Source organism: Mytilus trossulus, chromosome 10, assembly GCF_036588685.1.
Source record: "Mytilus trossulus isolate FHL-02 chromosome 10, PNRI_Mtr1.1.1.hap1, whole genome shotgun sequence".
NCBI classification, from domain to species: Eukaryota; Metazoa; Mollusca; class Bivalvia; order Mytilida; family Mytilidae; genus Mytilus; species Mytilus trossulus.
In genome coordinates this window covers 69,700,372-69,724,565 of record NC_086382.1, presented here as the reverse complement: position 1 = coordinate 69,724,565, position 24,194 = coordinate 69,700,372, and the positions used below count along the sequence as shown (strand labels likewise).

General features: G+C 30.9%; 2 protein-coding genes across 3 annotated transcripts in view; one reads left to right on the top strand and one right to left on the bottom strand.

Moving 5' to 3' along the window:
• Window positions 1–9,244: 9,244 nt before the first annotated feature.
• LOC134688120 (2'-5'-oligoadenylate synthase 1-like) lies at window positions 9,245–12,917 on the top strand. The gene is made up of 4 exons (XM_063548592.1): window positions 9,245–9,531; window positions 11,407–11,683; window positions 12,310–12,381; window positions 12,913–12,917. The coding sequence occupies exons 1-4, from the start codon at window positions 9,349–9,351 to the stop codon at window positions 12,915–12,917; spliced, it is 537 nt and encodes a 178-aa protein (XP_063404662.1). The 5' UTR covers window positions 9,245–9,348.
• Window positions 12,918–16,097: 3,180 nt separating this feature from the next.
• Window positions 16,098–24,194, bottom strand: part of LOC134688436 (ALK tyrosine kinase receptor-like) — a 34,870-nt gene continuing 26,773 nt past the window's right edge. For both annotated transcript variants that reach the window (XM_063549149.1, XM_063549150.1), the window contains exons 14-20: window positions 23,684–23,816; window positions 22,951–23,036; window positions 21,002–21,094; window positions 20,684–20,785; window positions 18,340–18,474; window positions 17,201–17,291; window positions 16,098–16,209 (exon numbers count right to left, since the gene is read on the bottom strand). In XM_063549149.1, coding sequence (XP_063405219.1) covers window positions 16,162–16,209; window positions 17,201–17,291; window positions 18,340–18,474; window positions 20,684–20,785; window positions 21,002–21,094; window positions 22,951–23,036; window positions 23,684–23,816 — 688 coding nt within the window. In that variant the 3' untranslated portion in view covers window positions 16,098–16,161. The remainder of the gene's footprint in view (window positions 16,210–17,200; window positions 17,292–18,339; window positions 18,475–20,683; window positions 20,786–21,001; window positions 21,095–22,950; window positions 23,037–23,683; window positions 23,817–24,194) is intronic.

Genomic DNA, 24,194 nt, shown 5'->3' with positions numbered 1-24,194 from the left:
TCATAAAGATAGAATTTGTTATTTGAACGCAAAACAAAATTGTTTCAATACAAGATACAAAGCATAATTGTGAAAGATATTGGCAAAAATAAATAAAAGAAATACTTCTTGTATATTTAGCATAAACAAATAACAAATGGTATATAAAAAACAATAACCACAAAGTATTTAACAGTCAACCCAGTGAATAAAATTTGAATTCCTTTCAAAAAAAAATGAAACACTAATAACATTCAAGATGTAAAGGTCCAGCATCCTTGAAGTCCCTTCAGACCATAATTCTGATAACATCCTACACTGTCTGACAATGCAATAGTGATCAATAATGAGTCAACGTCTTGAAGCTTACTTGTAACTCTTGAAAACTGTCTCATAATACTTTCTGTCATCAAGGGGCATATACTTTAACATATCTTTCAAATCTTTGACTTTTTCTTTTGACAACAAGTTTGATTTGGTCAACATATTAACTTTTGGCATGACAACAGTTTTCTGTTTTTTTCTTGTATTCTGTGCAACAATGGAAACCTCTTTGAAACTCTCATCAGAAAATGATACCTTATACAAAACTTGTAACGGCTTCTCAACTTCTAACTTTAAATACTTAACCTTAGTAAAGGGCACAGAGTTATATTTAAATGTCCGACTAGCTGTCTGAAAATCAAAGAAGTGTTCAGGCTGTAATTGAATCACTTTCATTGATCTTTTACGAACTTTTGTCAGAATTCGCAAAAAACTGACAGGACTAAAAATCTCGCTGAGATTCAATGCCTTCTCAATGTGACTGTGTACACAGTCAACTTCTTGAATAGACGAGTGGCCTGGCTCAGAAAATTTTTGTTCTACAGACTTAAGTGAATATGATCTGTCACTTCTCATAAAATGCTGCAGTGCACTAACAACTATAGAGTTACGATTCTGGGGTATGCAAGAGTCCGACCATAACGTTATGGTTTCTAAAGAAGGAAAATCTTCTAGCACTTTTTCTAAAATTTTTAGTAAGGCACTCGAAATTTCATTGGCACCTCTGCCTGCTATATGTTCTGGCCAAACGGCATTATAAGCACATTTATTTAACGAGAAATGTCCAGTTAAGTTGAACACATTCAATTTTCTTTTGTAAAAAAAATTTGAAATATTTGCCCTTGGACAGGTTATAACATTTTCCATGTCAAAGCAAAGAACTGCCTTTTCGGAACTTCTGTCGTTATCTCTTTCCACTTTGGTATTAGATTTTCCAGCTATGTGTAGTTCATACTTCATTTTCAAATCTTCACCAACTTGATTGATCAATTTATTGGATTTGTACTCCTCACAATGGTCACATCTGTCTTTCTTGGGAGTGTGGAAACCCAAATTAAATTCAAAATTAAATATGTTTTTGTATGTATGATATTTTTCTGGAGTAACATCTGTTGTATTACATGTTAAAACATAAAGCTCATACATTTTTGCTATCGACAAACATGGATCAAGATATTGTCTTTTTACAGAAGACCTACAATAGTGGGAGTCCATTCGAGGAAATGAATTGATATGGTTTCTGATTCTATCTTTAGACTCATCTGATATTTTCCTCTTAACATGTCTTCCCCTTTTGTCCTCAAACTGTGGAGACTTTTTATCAAAAAACCATTGAATCCTACGGCCACTTATATCTAAGGTTGAAAGAAAAAACTCTTTACAAATACGGAGTTTACTACACTCCTTCGGTAAATGATATTTATATGTAAATTGTTTTCTTGAAATTTCTTTGTTTGTTCGCTTCCTTTCTTTCTTTAACTTTTCAATATTATTTCCATAAAATGCATTTTTTTCAGAATCGCTATATGACCAAAAAGTTTTAAAAATCGCTTTCCTTTCTGTTTCTGATATATTTTTACTGCATTTAAACCTGCATCCACCTTTACAGTCCTTTGTTCCTTGTTTAACTTCTCTCTTTCGCTGTGTTTTACCTCTAGTATTTACATATTCCATACCTGACTGCCGTCTTCTTTTCCTTAGATTTTGTTTCCATAATTCCGATTGTCTTTTCCTTTTTCTACCTCGCATCGTTTCATCATTTTCATTAGTCTCTACGTTTTGTTCTTCTATTGTGTCTTCATTTTGCTCTTCTGTATTTTTTACATTTTGTTTCCTTGTTGTTTTGTTGCCATTACCTTCACCTTGATGACTTGGGTCTTCATCAATTTCTTCCGCATTTCTTGAAGCTATGGTTTTGTTTTCATTAGGTAATGCTACTGCAGTATATATAAAATTATCAGTTGAATCACTTTGCAATTCATTAGAACATGTAGAACTGGTTGTAGGATTTAGAATCTGTATATTTGCATAAATATGTTCCGTGCTATGTTCCTCATTTAAATCAAAACTTTCATTTAAATTGGTTTCAAATATATTGTTTACAGTTGAATCTGTAAACTGAAAATTGTTATTTTCATCGACTATTATAATGGTACAGTTGTCATCAGTGTTTTGAATTATAGAAGCTAATTCTTGATCATTGGATACTGTACAAATCTCCTCAATATTATAGTTATTAGGATCCATTGTTAATTATTAAATATTGGTGTATATATGTGATAGGAAAGGTCTGTGTAATTAAAGTGTATCTCCCTGTGTAAGTCCTCTTCATTCACAGATGAATCAACACTAAGGTATATAGACATAAGTGTCCAGTAACACTGATCAAGAATTGATGTCACTTCAAAAAATTTCAAAAATATACCACTTATATCTAGAATTTCTAATTGAGGTATACAGGAAACAATATCTTTGATTGTCTTTGGGTTTACTTTATCAAATGAAAGATATAAGTTTTGAAGTTTATGACACTGAGATACTACATGAAAATCACAGTCAATCAGATTTTCACACTCTGAAAGATCAAGAATTTCAAGATTTGGAAGATACTGTAAAAAGCATGTGCTTGATATTGAAGTTCTAGTTAAATTCAACCATGTGAGTTTTCTTGCACAGCTCAAACTTGAAATGAAACTATAATCCAACACAGACAGACGGCCTGAGTAGGTACAATATCCAATATTGAAAACTCTGAAGCTCTTTGAGTGTCTAAATATGTAAGGTAAGTCTTTTTCTTTTATAACTTGAGGCCAATAAAATTCAAATACTCTCCACAAGACAGGTGTTGATTTAATTAGGTGGTAAAATCTTTTACAAACTCTATTTACTACAAGCACGAGATCTTCTAGATCTAAGAAGAAAAATATCCTTATCAGAGGAACGTCGGGTAGGTTCAAGATTGGCAGCAAATGACAGTCATCCCTGTAAATGATCAAAATGTATAATCATTTCTAAATTGGTGTTTTTGTGCAAGAAAAAAGATTATAATGATGTATCTCCAAATTAACTTGAAAAAAGAAAGTTTTAAAATGTTGTATCTCCAAATTAACTTGAAAAAGAAAGTTTTAAAATGTTGTATCTCCATATATCATGCTTTATACTTTAATCTCTTTTTTCTTCTTCAGAAATATGTTTATATCACAAAGTTAATACACATTTAAACAATATAAATTCATTATTAGAATGATTTTAAGAAAAATAATTGAATTACAAAGCTAAAATATAACTTACTTTTCTGTCATGCTTCAAACTTTTTCCATTTGCTAGCTTGTGTCATATGACCAGAATTCAAACATTTTCATTGGATAAAACATAGATCAGTATAACTTTTTCAAATATTAAAGATGTGGAGATACATCATTCTAAGAGTATTTTTTAAGGCCTAAATGGGGCAAGATTCAGAGATATAGAAGTATAGGGAGATAGATCATTACACGAGGATGCAAGTAGTACCAATAAGTCAATTTATGAAAAAAATGGACATACACCATTGTAATATTCACACGACGAACTGTATTTACTCAAATTATAGTGCTAAAAACAATATAAGAGCACATAATACAACTTTCGATATGATAGAGTCCCTGTTGATCTATGGCGAGCATTAAATCCGGATACAAAACGATTTACATGGCGTGGACCTGAGCTTAAGCAAAGCCGTTTGGATTACTTTTTGATTTCATCTGATTTTAAACCACTTGTAAATATGTAGACATGTATATAAGTTCCAGTGTACATGACCTTATAATTTTTACAATCAAATTAATGGTAAAGGCACATTTAGTAACAATAGCTTACTACATGATATGGTCTATGTAACTGAAATAAAAAATTGCATTAGGGAAACTATAAATCAATACTTTCTGCCTGGGAATGACATAGAAACAGAACTTTAAGTTAACCCATACATGTTTTTTGGGAACTCTTAAAATGTATGATGATGTCTGCCAGTTATATAAAAAAAAGAAAAACACAAAAATTAAAAATGAAAATTATAAAATAGATCCCTCAGAATTATAAAATTCAGAAATTAAAATTTTTAAAAGATGAACTTGATCAACACAGAGAGAAAATAGAAACTGGTATTATAGCAAGAGCAAAGGCAAGATGGGTAGCAGAAGGTGAAAAATGTACTAACTATTTTTGTTTTATCTTAAAAAAAGAATTTTATGAGATGATAATTCCAAAATTAATTAAGAATAATAGAGAGGAAATTTTCAATCAAAGTGAAATTTTACAAAACAAAACCAATCATTTAATGAAAAATTGTATTCTATTCTAACAAGAACATAAAAATAATATTTTTTTTTGAAAATAATCCCTTTATCCGTAAACTTTCTAATGAACAGAGGTTACAGACAGAGGGTAATTTGAATGCTATTGAATGCTTTAAAACATTGAAAAATGCGTAACATGGTAAATCTGCAGGGATGAATGGATTTACAACAGAATGTTATATATTCTTTTGGATAGACCTCCATGATTTTATTATAAAATCTTTTATGAGTCTTTTGTAGACGAAGCGTGCGTCTGACGTATACAAAATTTAGTCCTGGTAGTTATGATGAGTTTATTAATTATATCTTACAAACTGGACCTTTTTCGGTTAGTCAGAAATAAGGAGTAGTAACATGCATTTCAAAAGAGGGTTAATCAAAATGTTAATTAAATAACTGTAGACCTATCACTTTATTAAATGTTGATACAAAAATTGCATCAGCTGCATAAGCAAATAGAATGAAACATTTTCTTGGGGATATGATTAGTGAAACACAGCAAGGTTTCATAAAGGGAAAGTATATTGGGGAATGTACCAGGCTTATTTTTGACATTATGGGGGGAAAAGACAGAAGATGATAATCAACCAGGTCTTTAACTTTTTTAGACTTTGGGAAAGCTTTTGATACTCTTGAGTGGTCATTTACAGACTTGGTTTTGTCTTTTTTCGGATTTGGGTCTATTGTTTGTAGATAGCTCAAGACAATATATTCGGAATCTCAGAGCTGTGTTTTAAATAATTGACATTGCTCTCAATTTTTTAATATTGGTCGGGTTGTTAGACAAGGTGATCCTTTATCTCCTTATCTCTTTATATTGTCTTCAGAACTTATGAGCGCTGCAGTAATAAAAAATAACCCAGATATAAATGGTATGAAAATAAATGATACTGAGTATCTACTAATAGTTATCAAAGGTACCAGGATTATAATTTAATACGCCAGACGCGCATTTCGTCTACATAAGACTCATCAGTGAAGCTCATATCAAAATATCTATAAAACCAAACAAGTACAAAGTTGAAGAGCATTGGAATCCAAAATTACAAAAATTTGTGCCACATACGGCTTAGGTAATCTATGCCTGGGATATGAAAATCATTAGTTTTTAGAAAAATTCATAAAAATTTTTTTTTTAGAAAAATTAATAAAAATGACAACATTGTTGATATTCATGTCAACACTAAAGTGTTGACTACTGGGCTGGTGATACCATCGGGGACGAAACGTCCACCAGCAGTGGCATCGACCTAGTGGTGTAAATAGTTAAGTATGCAGATGACTTATGTCTCATATTAGACGAGGATGAGCAATCGTTAGAAAATGTTTCTATACTTTAGAAAAAATTTCTGAGTGTGCGGGACCTAGGACTAACTGTGATAAACCTGAATCCGTATGGATTGGGGCAAAGATTCACTCAAAAGATAAACTAACAACTACAAGAAATTTGAACTGCAATTATTCAGGAAAATTTAAACTTTTAGGAATAAAATTTGATCTGTTCAGTGAAAATAAAACGCTTGTAAATTTTGTAGAAAGAAAATTAAAAAATACAGAGCTTACTCAAGTCCTGGGTTTATAGAGATTTAACACATATAGGAAAGAAAGATCACTGTAATTAAATCACTAGCTCTACCTTTTCTAATTCGATCTTTGACAGTTTTGCCAAACCCGCCTGATGATAAAATAAAATAATTCAAGATATTCCAGACAAGATTAAAAGAAACGTTGTGATAGGGATTTGAAAATAGGGGGTTGAAAATGCCAGATATAAGATCTTTTTGTTATTCACTAAAGATGGCATGGATAAATAAACTGTTACACCCCTTGAATATATCACCATGGAAATCATTGTTAATAGATCAATACAACAGATTAGGAGCAGACAAAATATGGTTCATAACCCCTGATGGTATCCAAAAGATTTCTACAAATTGTAATATTTCGGGAAGATATTTCACTAAACTGGAATATCCTAAACACTGTCACTAATGGCACTGCTGACGGGATCATGAAACAATCCATATGGCTTTACAAGAGTTTGAAAATTAATAATAAAACTGTATTTTACCAGAGGTGGGTTGAATCAGGAGTTTTCTTTGTAGGTGATTTACTTGATGAAAACAGTATTTTTTTACTTTAGAAGAATTCTGCAAAAAATATAATCCTAATATCAATTTCTTGGAATACCATTCTTTACTTTATATGATATCAAAAGACTGGACAGATCTAATGACTACTTTAGAGAAAATTACGCACATATCTAACGATAAATTTGAATTTATAAAAAAACAATAAAAAGTAAAATCACAAAAATACTGAACTCAGAGGAAAATCAATTTGGAAAGTCCATAATCACATGGCAAAATCAAAAAACAAAACGCATCAAAAACGAATGGACAAGAACTGTCATATTCCTGACTTGGTACAGGCATTTTCAAATGTAGAAAATGGTGGATTAAACCTGGTTCTATAGCGCTAACCCTCTCACTTTAATAACAGTCTCATCAAATTCCGTTACATTTACATGATGCGTTAAATAAACAGTCACAATCAAAAAAATAGTCAAAATATGGGAACATCAGTCATCATCGTATAACAATTTAACAGGACACAACAACATCTACTATCTACGAACACATGGATTGATTTGAGTGTCTGACGTCAGAAAAATTATATACGTCACATAAATTTGTCGTTCAATGTGCATACAATAGTTATCCAAAGTACCTGGATTATAAACAATTTAAATTTTACATAGGCAATGAGCGCAGACAGGGTTAAAAAATCAAAAGTATGTAAGAATAAATTACAGAAATCAAACTAGTCCAAAAGTTATACATAGAATTTATGAGAATCCAAAACTTTTAAAAGGAACAATTTAACAGGACACAAAAACCTTTCCACGAACACATGGATCTACTTGAATGTCCGACGTCAGAAAAATTATATACGTCACATAATTTTGTCGTTCAATGTGCATACAAACAATTTTAAAATTTACATAGGCAATGTACGCATACAGGGTTAAAATTCAAAAGTATGTAAGAATAAATAACAGAAATAGACCGAGATTCAAACTAGTCCAAAAATTATACATATAATATATGAGAATCCAAAACTTTTTAAAGGGAACAATTAAACAGGACACAATAACATCTACTGTCTAAGAACACATGGATTGATTTGAGTGTCTGACGTTAGAAAAATTATATACGTCACATAAATTTGATGTTCAATGTGCATACAAACAATCCTGTCAGTTCTTTATAAAAAAAATCTTGTCAATGTATACAGAACGTCCGACAAACAAGAAGACAAAATGTGTAAGGAACGAGGCATTCATATAGAAAATTGGGATTTCATTTAAAGTTTACCCTTATGTTGCACTAAAAACAACAAATTTAGTTTCTTCAAATTTAAAATTTACATAGAACGCTCGCTACAAATGCATTATTGCAGAAATATGGGTTAAAAGAAACTAACTTATGGAGTTTCTGTAATGACACTTAAGAAACTATAAGTCACCTTTTTGGGGATTCTACCCTAGTTAGAAATTTGTGGTTAGATATTGCAGCACTTTTTCTAGTTGAAAATAATTCAACTTTAATATTTGATGTGGGAAATATTGTTCTTGGATCAGAGTCTTATGATGTTTCCCTAAACTTATTCACTATTCTGGTTAAATATTACATTTAAACATGTCGCTTTGATACTGCATTACAGGTTCTTACAGGTGGCATAGCTATGATTAAAAATTCCTTCTGAATAGAAAAATATCTTCCTCCCCTAAAGCAATAGAGAAATTTGATTTTAAATAGGAATTAATTAAAACTTAGTTCACATGTGAGGAGAATTTTTTTATTTAATACTTACTTAAGGCTTTATAATAATTCATGTATAATTAATAATACTATTATGTTAATGCTCATCACAACTGGAAAGAGATTCGTGTGCATCTTAAAAGTACTGTCTATGTTTATTGATATTGTTATATATATAAATATTGATATACTTTTATTTTTTCGATTGAATTTGAATTATCTCCCCTTGACTTTGGTTGACATGTATCATGTGATTCTGTCCAATATGTCATGTCTGACCCTTATCTGTTAATAGTCTCTGGTGGCCTCTCATGTTCAACACCATTGTATAGTCAGTGGTGCATGTGGCTAGAGGAGAAGGCTGGTGCCATCATTAACCTTATCAGCATATTCAGGTTTTCTAATCCAGAGTGATAAATGATGTGTATGATCAAGTAGAAAATATATAAAAATTCTAACTAGCATATCTAACTTTTTAATTTTTGACTGTTATTGAAAAATTTAATATCAATACATGTATTATGAATTATCTATATATTTATGTATCACAATGCTTGGTGAATTTTCAGATGAAATACAAATAAATAACAAAACTGTATTTAATCATCTTGTAAAATTTGGTTTATCTTATTCTGACTCGGACTAATTTATGTCTTTCTTTTTTCCCTTAAGCGCCTCGGGATGAACCTTTTTTTAACTTGTTAACATTTTACAGTAATATTAAACCAAATCGAAACTAAAACTTGAATTACATCTGCTTTACGAAAAATTCAATATCAAGGTTAGATAAGTAACACTTATCCACTTAAACTACTTTTGTGTATTATCAGTTGCTGTACTTGGTACATTGTAGTGTAGATCTATCGAAACAAATCACGTAAAAAATGGCAATGGCAAATGTTTCAATACATTCTATCCGAAACGAACGTGACTTAGAAATCTTCATTAGAGGCCATATTCAAACGGATGATGCATATAGAACTGTCTGTAAACGGGTCATTAAGAGTATAAGTGAATTTTTAAAGCATAACATACAGGGAAAATACCGACCAGAGGAAGTTTTAAAGGTGAGAACAGTTTATTTGATTCAAACAGTATATGTATTACTTTTAAAGAGTGATAAATGGCAAGATAACAAAAATGGTTGAGAACATTTACTAATAAACAATCAAAATATGCTGTCAGTATATCTTTAACGTTTCAAACAAATATGTGTTTTTGCAAATGTCTTCCTGGTTATTCTAGTCGTTATAATTTGATCACAATGAATAGTGTAGAATAATGTAATTATAAGTATTATTTATGGTTTTTTTTATTATTCAACATTATTATGTCATATCTAAGCTTACTAGAGACCACTGAGTAGGTCAGGGATAATAGAGATAGCATAAGAAGAACCTTCTTTCAGATAACATAATTTATTCATTGATAATCTCTTATCCGTGTTCTTTGTCACATGGCTTTTAACTTGAAAATAATGAATAATATCAAAAATACACTACTGAAACATTTGACGCTTTTTGGCATCTGAGATCAACATCCGAACTTCAAGGAAAGATTTAAAACGAGAGTCTAAAATCAAATGGTAAAATCAAAAGCTAAAACACATCAGACAAATGAATAATAACTGCCCTATTCCTGAATTTTTGAAGGCAATTTCTTGTGTAGAAAATTGTGGTTCAACAGCTAGCTTATTCTTGTTTGAGAACATAACATTTCATTATATTGACGACGATTAGCTACAAATGAAGACATGAATACACAATATTACAATAAAACAATAAAACAATAACACAATGACGAGATGTATGAGTACAGTATCAAAGAAACACAAAAAATCACATAAAAGTCAAAAATGTGAAAAATGGGATTACAAACCTAATAAATACAGAATACAGAAAGGAGGAAAAGAAATGCCTGACCCTCGTGTTCGAACAACAATTAAAAACCTCATTTTCCACATCTACAGCTTATTGACCTCGTGTCAGCTGTTATAATTTCTTTTGGAGATTTAAACCTCTTATGTGTTCGAATGATAAATTCTGGTGTTTAGAATCTCTTAGACCTTTGTTGATATGTTGTAAATATTCAGCTAAATCGATACCTATTTTAAATTTAGGTAGCAGTTCACAAGATTTCGTTATTTTTGTTTATCTTTATTCCTGATTGTTGTATTTCATGAAGAATAAAACAAACGTTTTTACAAGGACCTTCATACCTTATTGATCTGATGTGGTTGCATACAAGTATATTAAGCATTACGTAAACAAATATAAAAAGACTCTTACTACATGTATCATCAATGCCTTGACCTAGTAATATAATAAACTCTAAATTAAAATAATTAAGAGGTAATATTGCTATATGTCTTTGTTTAATGTTTTCAGAAACGTCTTCGCTATAACCACATTACATACAAAGGGAAAATGTTGAAACCGAAATCACACCACATAAATAGCATCCTTATCTTTAGACTGAAACTGGTCGTGATTTAGCTAAAAATGATAACGCATTCCAAATACTATGCACCTCGATATGATATTTGAACCTTACACCAACACGTACACCTCACAGAAGAACGCATACGCACCGGTACGTTAACCATTCAGTTTCTTTACCGGATTTTTAGAAATTAAACCTTACGTAAAACCTCAAGATTCATATTCACAAAATACCTACCATATATCTGTTTTGTAACTAAATGTAGCGTGAAAATTCTTATATTTTGATATAGGATAAAAAAAAAAACGTACTTAAAGTATGACTTCCAGTCATTCACAAGCAGTGAAACCATTTAGGACATACTTCTGATCACAGGCTAGGGATAGTATAATTTCCGCTTAATATCTAAAACAGATAAATCACGCCCCTACCTCTTTGGAATTATAAAAAAACACTGAGCTGCTGTAATGTCCACTTCAACAAAATCCTTCTATATTCAGACTGGATCAACAGCAAAAGGAACGGCAATTAAAGGGAAGTCAGATGTGGATTTAGTTTTCTTGTTGTCAAGAAGCCGATATCAGTCTGTGGATCATCTGAACAATGACTTAAAGGAAATCTTGGAGTATATAAAAGGTGTAATTATCAGAAAATACCAGAATGTGCAGGTACATCAAAGATCTGTCTCTTTCGAAACTGTGTGTAGAGAATCCGGGACTGGTCATAGCCATGTTATTAGTGTTGACCTTTTACCAGCTGTCAACTTTGGAGATCTTGGTAAGGACAATCGTCTACATATAATAAGAAATAATTTAATTGTAAAACGTTTTTACATTTCTTTAAAGAAATTATTATTCTAATATGACGTTCTTCTTTGCCTTTGGATACAAAGCAATGTTTTAATTTCAATGAAACCCGGGCTACAAGTGATTGACCACACAATTGCAAATTCAATGTTAATAGAGTTTTGAACAACACCGGAGATTAACATTGACATTTATGTTGGTCGCTAGGAAATTAAATGAAACCATTCTAAAAATAAGTTTAAATATATCTGTTAATTTTTGGTCGTGAAGCTGTTGATTTTCTATAACATTTGTTTCTACATCAAATCAAAATTGATGACTTTCGTGTGTATTATATGTCCCATCGAAGTGCAAATGTTAAAAATTGTCCTATTCAAATCAAAATAATTATATCATGCCATGAGCTATGCTCGTTTTATCTCGGGTAGGCATTGTATTTATCAACATTTAACATATCGCTTATGTTCGGTATTTAGTTATTGACATATATTATACCTACCAAATTTTAAATGATCATAACGGAGGGCATGAAAGAATCATTTCTTAATTATTGAGTTACTATCACATTTGAAAATAATGTCAAGACTCGATTTTCAGTAAATTTGAGGAGTATCCACACCCAAATGAGAGTAGCATCTGAGGAAGTACGAAATAAGAATGATAGAATTTGTTCATACTTTGTCAAAATGTAGTATCTATTAATACATGTTCAAAAATATTATAAAAATGATAGGTCACCGCGCATTTTCTCAAGCTACATGTTGTGACAAAATGACAAATTTTGTATGGATTATACAGGAAAAAACAATATTTTGTGATTAGAAACTAAACGAAATGATAGAATTGTAAAATAAATTTGGAAAAGAGGGCTTTCAGACAATGCTTTGAGAATATCAAAAGAAAAGATAGGGTCACCGTACGTTTTTTCCGGCTAAAAGAAAAAAAAGGAAAATTTCATGTAGAGTCCTTCAGAAAATGCACTGTTTTAGAGTTACCTCCCCTTAAAATGCAAATTTGAAAATATTGAAAAATAACCAAAAATAATATAAACTTGTAAAAATATTAATATTTCTAAGTTACATTCTTCTTAATTGGTTCTTTTAAATGACATAAGATATATAAAAAAAAAAGCAAATTATGTTTTATTCTGAGTTTTCGATGCTTTATTATTTTTGGTTTACATATTATTTGTGTTGTCAGTTTAAAATGCCAAATATCCTTATTCACAATATCATGGTTTACTTTTATAAAATGTGACTTCGATAGAGTTGTCTGATTGGCACTCATAGCACATCTCCCTATACCTATATATTCAAATTGATTTTTATATATGAGCAAACAAGATCAAGGAATTTTTTTTAAATATGCTTGATATATCTCGCTATCTGTCCGTAAATTGTTTGGTGTTAGTTCACATTTTGTGACGTCATATGTGTATGTGTTGAGCATTAAATCTTCATCAGTACGTTAAGCTAAAATTAGACTATTCTAATGAGGATAATTTCCTTATGACTGCCTCGATAACTGTTTATAAATTATAACATTAATATATTTCTATAGGGTTTGTTTATGTGGTTCATAAGTTTTTGTCGTTTCTTTTTGTATAGATTAGATCGTTGGTTTTCATGAATATTTTCACACTTTACATTTTGATGCCTGTTATAGCTTACTGTGCGGTGTAAGCCAATGCCCCTTGTTAAAGGCCATACTTTAACATATGATTAATATGATGGTTAACTTTTTACAAATTTTGACTTTGTCTCAGTGGCCCTCCTACCATATCTTCATATATCTGTATATAAAAAGACGGGTGTTTGAAAAATGTCAGGCAGTCCTAATTATTTTATAAGTTCAATGATGTATGTATGAAGTTCGCATATAACACGTTGAAATATTGAGAGAAATCAGAGTAAAGTAAAAAGAGAATTTCTGGTAATGGTAATGATATGTCAAAAACTGTTTTATCTTTGTAGAACTCTCCATCATCTTTTGCTCTTGAGTTACTTGTCATTCGTCTGTGGGGTCAGGACGGTTTTCCTCTACATTTCAAGCTCACAAATGCATTGAAAAAAGTAATGGAAACAATCGCTGTTCCGAACAACATTAGAGTTGAATTCGTCGGGGAGTTTTACAACAGAGAGTTTCAACAAAGGTATATTTTGCTAACAGGAAATCATAGAGGTCTATTGAACCTGTGGAAAAATATTCATATTAAAGGAACAATGGTCATCAATTTTATGGTATATCTATTTACGATTTGTTGAATAGGATTTTGATTACAACGTATATTTACAATGTACACGTTCATACATAATAATCTAACAGTGGAGTATTAAAGATCCTTTGTAGTAATACACTAGACTTTATTGATTTCTGTGAACGTGCACAAGACCTATTGTAAATTGGGATTATTGTTTTTCTATTTTTCTATCTTAAACAGCTTTTAGGCAGAAAAAAAAAATCGTTCCTCCGTTTATCAGACTGAATAATAAAAATAAAAGTCGTTGATGCACATTTCAAACTTCGAAAGAAATAATTTTAAAAGTTAGTTTTGCAACTATACAAAATTTTTTGCTTTTTCCTACACTTTTACATCAAAATACTAGTATACCTTTTACTTTATCAAATGATCAAATGACAAAATTTACCTATTTTCTATAATATTTAAGCCATCCACTTTATAATGGGTTGAGATGTAATTTTACGATCAATTATTCTGAATAGATCATTAAATACTATATAAGTTTGTATCTGCTTTTTTGCGCAAAATAAAGTAATGAAAAAAAGAAGACTAAAATTAAGCATCCCCTTTCATGACCTAAGTTGATACAATACATTTCTTTGCATACATCTTAACAATACTTTGTGTTGTCTTACTTAAAGCAGTTCAGTAGAACTTTTGCCTGATTCGAATCCCACAACAACAATAAACATCTTATAAAACATTTAATATTAACCCGCTGGAAATGCTTGAACCTGTCCTAAGTAAGAAATCTGATGTAAAGTGGTTTTCCTCTGTTTATGTAATTCATACGTGTATATTATTTCTTGTTTTATGTTGATTGAAACGCTTGTTTCCCCGTTTGATTGGTTTTCCCTAATAATGTTTTGTGGCCCTTTGTAGCTTGCTGTTTTGTGTGAGCTAATGCTCCATGTTGAAGGCCATAACTTGACCTATAATGATTTAATTTTATGAATGTTTACTTGGATGAATTGTTGTCTCATTAGCACTCATACCATATCTTCCTATATCGAAGGAATGTTTTTTATATATATATTTGTAGATATGCTGCGCCATACATCATAGATCCTGTCAATCCGTATTCAAATGAAGCTGCAAAATGTCGGTGGAATGAAATCAGCCAGGCGGCAAACACGTTCCTGCAGAAACCCTGGATGATAAGTGCTACTTCTAAATTTGTTTAACTCTAATTTGAACATATGAAAAGAAATAGGACACTGCAATATACAAATCTGATTTGATTTTTTTATCCAATTCTATTGTAATTTTATTGACTTTAATTGTCTATATTGTATCAACGGCTGGTATTTAATATAGTATCATGTTAAATCCATCAATGTTGTGTTAAATGAATTAGGAATGACAACAGCAGTTGAGATTTCGATCCAACTGTCAGTTGTGATACAGGGGATCGTTGATACATATAAGTACGAAAGTCGAAATTCTGATTACAAACTTGATATCTATAATGGTTTAGTTTTTTTTTTTTAAATTGTTATTTTGATGGAGAGTTGTCTCATTGGCACTCACACCACATCTTCCTATATCTATTGATATCTTAAGACGTGTTCTAAGACATGTCTTATGATCAAATTTGGGACAGTCATAAGACCATCATTCGATACATATAAGACTGTAAATAAAAGATAGCCATATTTAGTATGGAATCATGACAATTTTAGTTGTATTTATAATCTATTTAAAAACATCCATTCGTCTATTAAATTGTATAATTTCTTTTATAATAACTCAATCATAATTATAGTTAGAATTTTAACACTATACAAATAAAAAGTTGTTGAATAAACAGCTACTGAACTAGACTTATCACCAGTAATGTACTAACATGTGAAACAGATATAATGGAATATGATTGAAAACCTTCAATTCAGGGCTTAAGTAATAAACAGGCATATCATGTACAAATTTACTAACTTTTTTAATATTGTAAATACTTAAAATAAAACAAAATGTATCAATGGAACAAAGTCATAGTTTGTGTGTTGTTTGACTAACAACCAATGGCATATTTACACTGAATATGTACAAGATAGCTATAGTCAATGGAAGTATCTACATTTCAAATAATCAATCACACAATCAATCAAATTCAATCATGACATGACTAGTTAATAACATAATGTACATTCATAGGTCCGACCTTATTGGTTCTGTTTTTGAAATTTATATATAATTGTGCTTCTGTGTCAACAGGGGACTGACAAATACGGATTAGAGGTACTGTTGTTATCACACTGAAAGATAAAACAAAGGTTATATTATATAAGAAAATTCAAAAAATTGATTATATGTTTTCTTGTAGTTTACACGTAAACCATTTTTATGATCTTGATTTTCAGAAAACAAACATTTCCATCAACAAGCAAAGACAATTCAGTAAAATGCGTTATCACTTTACCTTGATATCTATAAAGATAATTCGTGTTATGATTGCCAAAAAGACCACTCTCATCGACTTTAAACAATAAACAAAGTCCATACCGTAATGTCAGCTATAAAAAACTTCTAAACGACAAATGTTAAACACTTCAAACGAATAAATTAGTGGCCTAATTTATTGTCAAAATAATGAACGAAAAACAACATACTATACATCACCAACAGAAAACTATTATTTATTTACAGTCTCCTGACTTGGGAAAGGCCCATACATAATATGGCGGGTTAAACGAGTTAGATAGCGCCGATCCATCCCTAACCTAGAACTGTTGGTTTACAGTACAAAACAAGAAAACACCGAACACACCCTATAAAACCAAAACAAAAATGATATAAACTGCAACAAACAAACAACCCCTCAATAACAGACCTCTGACTTAGGGCATGCACAGAATTTGGTACGGTTAAACTATTTTTCTGGATCTAAACCTTCCCCTAACCTGGGACAGTGGTGTAACAATCTTATCGAAAAGCCAAAATCAGAATGAATTTTCAATCTTTATAAACTCATCATAGATACCAGGATTAAAATTTTGTATTAACGCCAGAAGCGCGTTTCGTCTACTAAAGACTCATCAGTGACGCTTGAATCAAAAAATATTTAAAAGGCCAAATGAAGTTGAAGAGCATTAAGGACCAACAAAAAGTTTTGCCTAATTCAGCGAGGGTTACTGAAAAGGTTTTATGTCACTTCACTTGATTTATGCAGATTTGTATACACATAACCCTCATGAATAAGACTTTGTTGTCGGTCGAATCTATTGAATTCATATACGTTCAATATACCTGTTCAATACTTGTTAATTTCTCTTTGATTGTTGTAAAATTTGGCCTCAACCTAGAATCATCTGCCCAGCAATTGGTCATAAGCTGATATCTGAAAATTGAGAGCATTTAAACGGCAGGGCTTACAATTATTTAATCTCAGTCTCATTTAAACATGACAACTTATAAATGATACAGTATTACGTTCCCTTATATGATTTATTTGTAGTCTATGTAATGATTAATGTTGTAAATAGTATGTCTCAACCGAGCGCCATCCATTCCGAGCTCCATTTAGACGTAAATGAGGGAGACTTGAACTATTGGTTACGTAGGTTCTGAAAATGTTCCTACCTTTTCCTAGAATCTATAGAAAGAGATTCTCTTTTCTACTCACACTTAAAACTGTTCGCTAATTTCGTCGTGTTTTATTGTTTTCTTTTTTATTAATTTCAGTCTTAATGTTTAAATACAACATCTGAAAACATTTGCAATCAAAATCACGCAATGTCATTGGGATTAATTATAAAAAGATCTAGACGGGAATTGAATATTTATGACTGGTTAATACAAGATAACATTAAATGATGTCACTTTATTCAGTGTTTAATACGATAATTGCAATCCTTAGATATCAAAGATGTGGTATGATTGGCAATGCGACAACTCTCCATTCAAGACAAAAAATTCAAAAGTAACTGTTATAGATCAATATACGGTCTTCAACACAGAGCATTGGCTGACACAGAACAAGCTATAAAGGGCAACAAAAATTGATAGAGACCATTCAAACGTAAACAATGTCTTATCTATATACAAAATGAAAAACAAAAACAGTTATTACCCACACAACGCTTTGTGTGTAATGTTCTATTCAAGTAAAAAAATAATATTAAGAAGAACGAATTGATTTTCAAGGATCAACTTCCTTCACGCACACCACTTTATTTCTGACAAACAGAATCCCGCCAAATTTTTCAACATTATTTTTATCAAGGTAATATTACAATGTATATGTATTATTTATTTTTATTGCTCAATCCAATTGTTAAGATTCAGATAATTTTACTATCAAACTAGAAGAGAAAAAATATATGCTGAAAAAATTTATACCAGTAAAGAAAAAAGTTCAACTTAAACTAGCATATTTAAATCATTACATTTTCTCGGTGCAAATTTCTGGTTTCGGCAGTCGTCCTCCATGTTTCACAAATTGCATGACTTCTTCGTTTGATTTTCCAGGATAGGGAACATGCCCTAACGAAAACACTTCCCATAACAAAACACCGTAACTCCTAAACAAAACAAAACAACGAATCAATGACATAGCAATATCTATTTTTCCGTTTTATTAGAAAACTGTGTATTAGCATATATGCCTAAATTAATAATAGCAATGATTGAATTCGGCGAACTCATTGTTTTCCAACATTTCCTATTCGTCATCTGTCAAATATGATTTTTGCATGGTAACGTTAGCAATGTTCTTATATACTTATGATGTGTAGGCGAGCACTTAACTTCTAATAACTAAGGCTGCAATCAAGAGTTTTTTTCTATGACGCCATATTTTGAGGGACCATATAAAAAACAAGATGTGGTATGATTGCCAATGAGACAACTATCGACAAAAGACCAAAATGACACAAACATTAACAATTATAGGTCACCGTACGGCCTTCAACAATGATCAAAGCCCATACCGCATGTAGTCAGCTACAAAAGGCCCCGATAAGACAATGTAAAACAATCAAGCGAGAAAACTAACGGCCTTATTTATGTAAAAAATGCATGAGTGACCCTTAGTGGTGGACTGATTAATAAAGATACTTGTATAAAACTAGATATCATTTGAATCAGAATGTTCTCTAGTTTCTAATAAAATAAATATAAAGTGTACTTTTATTATATTGAAAAAAATCCATCCAAAGTACATGGGAAAAAAAACTGAAATCATGTCATATTCATACCCATGAAGACATGATACGTGCACATTTTTCATAATCAAAACTGTATTAAATTTATAGGTTTAAACCCGGATTTTCCTAAATATTTTGTTTCAGGGTACGGTCTCCTGCTCCGAATAGAGCTACAGTAGCTGCAAAAAAAATTCATTTTTCATTGCCTATAAAACAGGATGTTTACAGTGTTGTCTCCCCTCAAAACAAGTATATTCAATATAATTTTTAAACTATTTCAATCATTCAACCTGTTTAAATTGAAAGCTAAGTAAATATTTTTTACAATTTAATACAAAAAACATGATACCTTTTCACCAATTAAGTCAATAAACAAGGGTTTCCCTCCATGGTTATTTGTAGTCGGCGGATAACCCCTAGTTTTTTTTTTTTTTTTATACGAAACTGTTTATAGCACCCAATACTACATGCATATTTAGGATGATAACTTGTTATTAAGCATCAGCTTCCTAATACTAGATGGATATTGATTTTCGTATGATAGCTTTCAATGCAAGACTGTGTTGGAACGCATGCAACTTTCACATGTTGCTTTTTGCATTTTTAAATGTTTCATAGAAAGTCTTCTTCAATTAAATCATTAAATCATTCATTAAATCATTCGTAAAATGATTTTTCGAATTATGCTTGATGAATGATGTACTCTTATTGAATTATTCAAACCTGGATTTATACCGGTTGAATTTTACTCTTATTGAATTATTCAAACCTGGATTTATGCCGGTTGAATTTATCCCGTTGAACTAGTAATACAATAATTAAATGGAGACGGTTATGTTCATATCTTGATAGATATCAAGATTTAGACAGTGGAAACAAAACTGTTCGACAAATCGGCTGATTTCGATTTTCCTATTGTATCCTATCCATTTATATGTAGGACACTTTCAAGCAGTCCTGGATAAGTGTATGACATACGTATACATGGATTATAAATGTTCCAGTTATTAAGATTGTTCACTGTTTCTGACTACTATAATGATTTGCCTAGCAATGATTTGCCTGAGGTTGTTGACCCATCGTTTTCTTTTTTGTTATATTGAAGCCATATATTTGACATTTTCAAGGACTATACATGTAACACCAATAAAACAATATATATGTATATATATGGATTATCCACATCATCAGTTTTATAGTAACACCATAAATTGGCTGACCAGTATAATGTAACACATAACTAGAAAGTTCATATCCTTAGATTCCGGTAAAGTCGAAAGATGTCGTTGATGTAGTGAAATTTCGATATCGGTATGACACTATCGCCTAAATGCACTTTATTTCCCTTAATTAAGAAAAACCAATTGAATATTAATTGCAACTAGTCCTAGGAGCGTAATCAATCAGGTTTTGAAAACAGTTATAAGACTTAGTATGTTTCTATCAGCATTGCAATTTAATCATAATTTAAATTGAGGGATATGGTGCTTCAATCCATCACTCGCGCACATACAAAAATGAAATAGAATAGCCAGACTGCAATCCTTAAACCTTTGTCTTCTAGTACTTTAAAACCAATACTTACCACACATCGGTCTTTGATGTGAAAACTCCGTCGATGAAAGCCTCTGGAGACATCCATTTTACAGGAACTAAAGCCGTACCTTTCTTCCTGTAGTAATTTGTTCTGAAATAATCAATTGCTTCAAAGTTCAGTAGCATGATCGAAAAATGCGACCGTTGCGTGTTTTTCTGAATGAGAATTTAGTACATGCTATCCATATTGACAGAAACTGATTGCTTGGAAATGTAACGTATTTTTAAAAGTTGTAACACAATACCAGGTTCAAATAGTCAATCGACACCTTTTATTTAAACAATAAAGAAAATAATAATAATCTACCTTCCAGTTAATCGGCTCATCCCAAAATCGCCGACTTTTACTATTTTTCTGGAACCTATCTCTGACAATAGACAATTTCTCGTTGCAAGGTCTCTGTAATTAAAATGCATTCAAAATACACATGCACATAAACTGAAATATAATCATTAAAATATCGTTTGTCAATATACAAATAAATAATATGTCGATTACAATTGAATTCTATCGATTGAGTTGTACAGTATAACATTGAGGATGGAATTCCATCTAGTACGATAAACCATAGACGGATGTTGGTTGTTTTGCTGGCTAATGTATTACAAAACACATGCAGAGAGTGCATAACAGAATATGTCAAGATGGTGTACATTTTAATTTACAAAAAGATCGCAGATTTTTAGAGGTTCTAATATATCCACTTGCAACGTATCTAGACTACATTCGATTTAGATTTATATCAAAAATTAAGTTAGAATGTATAGTATTTGTACATAAATGAAGCTGATGAACTTGTATTTAGGTTTGTGTCCATCATTTTTTACATAAGGAAATGTCTGTACCAAATCAAGAATCTGACAGTTGTTAGCCATTCATTTATTGTGTATGAATTTTTAATTTTGCCATTTGATAAGGGACTTTCCGTTTTGAATTTCCTCAGAGTTTGGTTTGTTTGTGATTTTACTTTTGTCGAAATGGGTCAGATGCAGCGTTTTACATTACCGGTACTCTAATTGACTCAACAAATAAAATCAATTGTATGCAACTTGTGAAAAAAACTTATATAATTAATAAAAAGTAAAATCACAAAAATGCTGAACTTAGAGGAAAATCAATTCGGAAAGTCCATAATCACATGGCAAAATCAAATAACAAAACGCATCAAAACCGAATGGACGAGAACTGTCATATTCCTGACTTGGTACAGGCATTTTCAAATGTAGAAAATGGTGGATTAAACCTGGTTATATAGCGCTAACCCTCTCACTTTATAATGACAGTCTCATCAAAATCCGTTTATTTACACTGATGCGTTAAACAAACAGACACAATAAACAAAATAGTCCAAACATGCGTACATCAGTCATCATCGTATAACAATTTCAAAAGGAACAATTTAACAGAACACAAACACATCTACTATCTACGAATACTTTGAGTGTCTGACGTCAGAAATTTTTATACGTCACATAACTTTGTCGTTCAATGTGCATACAAACAGTTTTACAATTTTACATAGGCAATGTTAGACTACAGGGTTAAAAAAATCAAAAGTATGTAAGAATAAATTTCAGAGATAGCCCGAGATTTAAACTAGTCCATAAGTTATATATATAATTTATAAGAATCCAAAGTTAGTTGATTCCACTACGCGATAGAATGATATTGACGTTTGTGGTTCGACGTATATAGTACTTCATAATAGAAATATATCATAAATATATCATATATAAACGGTTGTAACAGAGATGTTCCGATTTAATTGTTTCAATTACAGTAAAATGCAATTATTGTTAATATTAATATGGCACTACTTTTACTGTACTGTAAACAATACAAAAAACATCCAGTCAATGAATAGATATGGAAAATTGCCTTTCATTGGATACCGTTTTAACACCTTCATATTTATTTTTCGATCCAATTTAAGTTAGATACAGTGGCGAATAAAGCAACTTGTATAAGTAATTGGGGCCCACCGACTGCCACTTAAGTCAGTCATTCCTCAGTGATTCCCTATATACTTAACTTGTTTACCTTCAGAAAAAGGAGGGGGCTTCCTTATTAGCAGCCTCTCAATCCAAGGTGTGCCGAATGGGATGAGATTTCTACAAGTCATAACTTTTTATTAATATTAGTTTTACTTTTTTGTGTAATTCGTTCGATTTTTCACTAGATAATTCTAAAGCCCGTCCTTGCTGACATTTGTGAGATGATGTTTTCGAAGAGTAAGACTATTTTCATACAATTACCTATGAATACACCCGTGTTCCTCTAAATATTGACAACCGGTGGCAACATCTATACAAAGAAGAACGAGCTCCTGGGTTGCTATGTCCTGGGATTAAAAACAGATTCGTATTACATGTCATGAAACAAAAACTGTTGTCTGTTTTAGCTTAAATAATGTATCACTAGCAAATTTTAACAAAAGCCTACAATGATCATAGTATCGGAAAATGAATTTATAAATTACAAAAAAATATAGCAACAATTAATGAAAAGTTTCCATAAACTACAGAATTAAGTTTACAAAATAACCTGATGCTCATCAAATTTAATGCTGATACCAGTCAAATATATGCTTAGTGTTTTTATAACGTTCATTTTGCTATCGAAATTTAATTTGCAGAAATTTTATTATGATTGTTTTTTTTTATTGTAAGCCACCCTTCTGGTGCATCGTTTGGTTCAGTTACAGCTTTAAAAGGATAAACATTATTGTTTTAAATATCATTTGCATGTAACTAGACATCGCTTTTCCACATATTTTAACCGTTGCTCAAAGATATCAGAACATTTATTTCAAATTTTATTAACAAAAATATCTATTATGATATGTAACATAAAACAAACTACAAATTTAATTCGATATTTTGTTTTAATCCCAGTTTATGTATTCTGTGTCGTTATAGATCGTTAGTACACTATTTTATTAAACATAACTTATGCTAGACTATATCGGGTATTTTACTTATCACTTACTTGTAACTTAGTTCGCAAACATCTAAGGTATGAACGTAAATCACCGCCGTCCATCAGTTCCGTAACTAATAATATAGACGACCCTTCGATCGAAATCCCGATAAATTTAACTATATTTGGATGCTTTAGCTTGCTGAAAATATATTTCATGTTCATTTATATTTTCTTTCACTCTAAAGCTAATAATCAATGTGGTTAATCATTATTTCAAAAATATTTTATCCATAATCAAATTCTAAATCATTTTAAACACAAATGTATAGATGTCATGGGGGAATTAACTGTGGTTTGTTTTACGTCCAGTGGCAAATATCAATGACAACAAATAAATTAATAATACAAAAATTAGGTCCCGACTAGATAATGGCGGGAATTGTGGAGTGTCACTGGAAAACGAGGTCATGTTGTACAGAGACATGAATTCCTAGTCCAAGTTAAAAGTAATAATATATTATATAACGACAGTTGAATAATTCCTCGGTTTGAAAGAAAGACTATAAACCACTGAGTA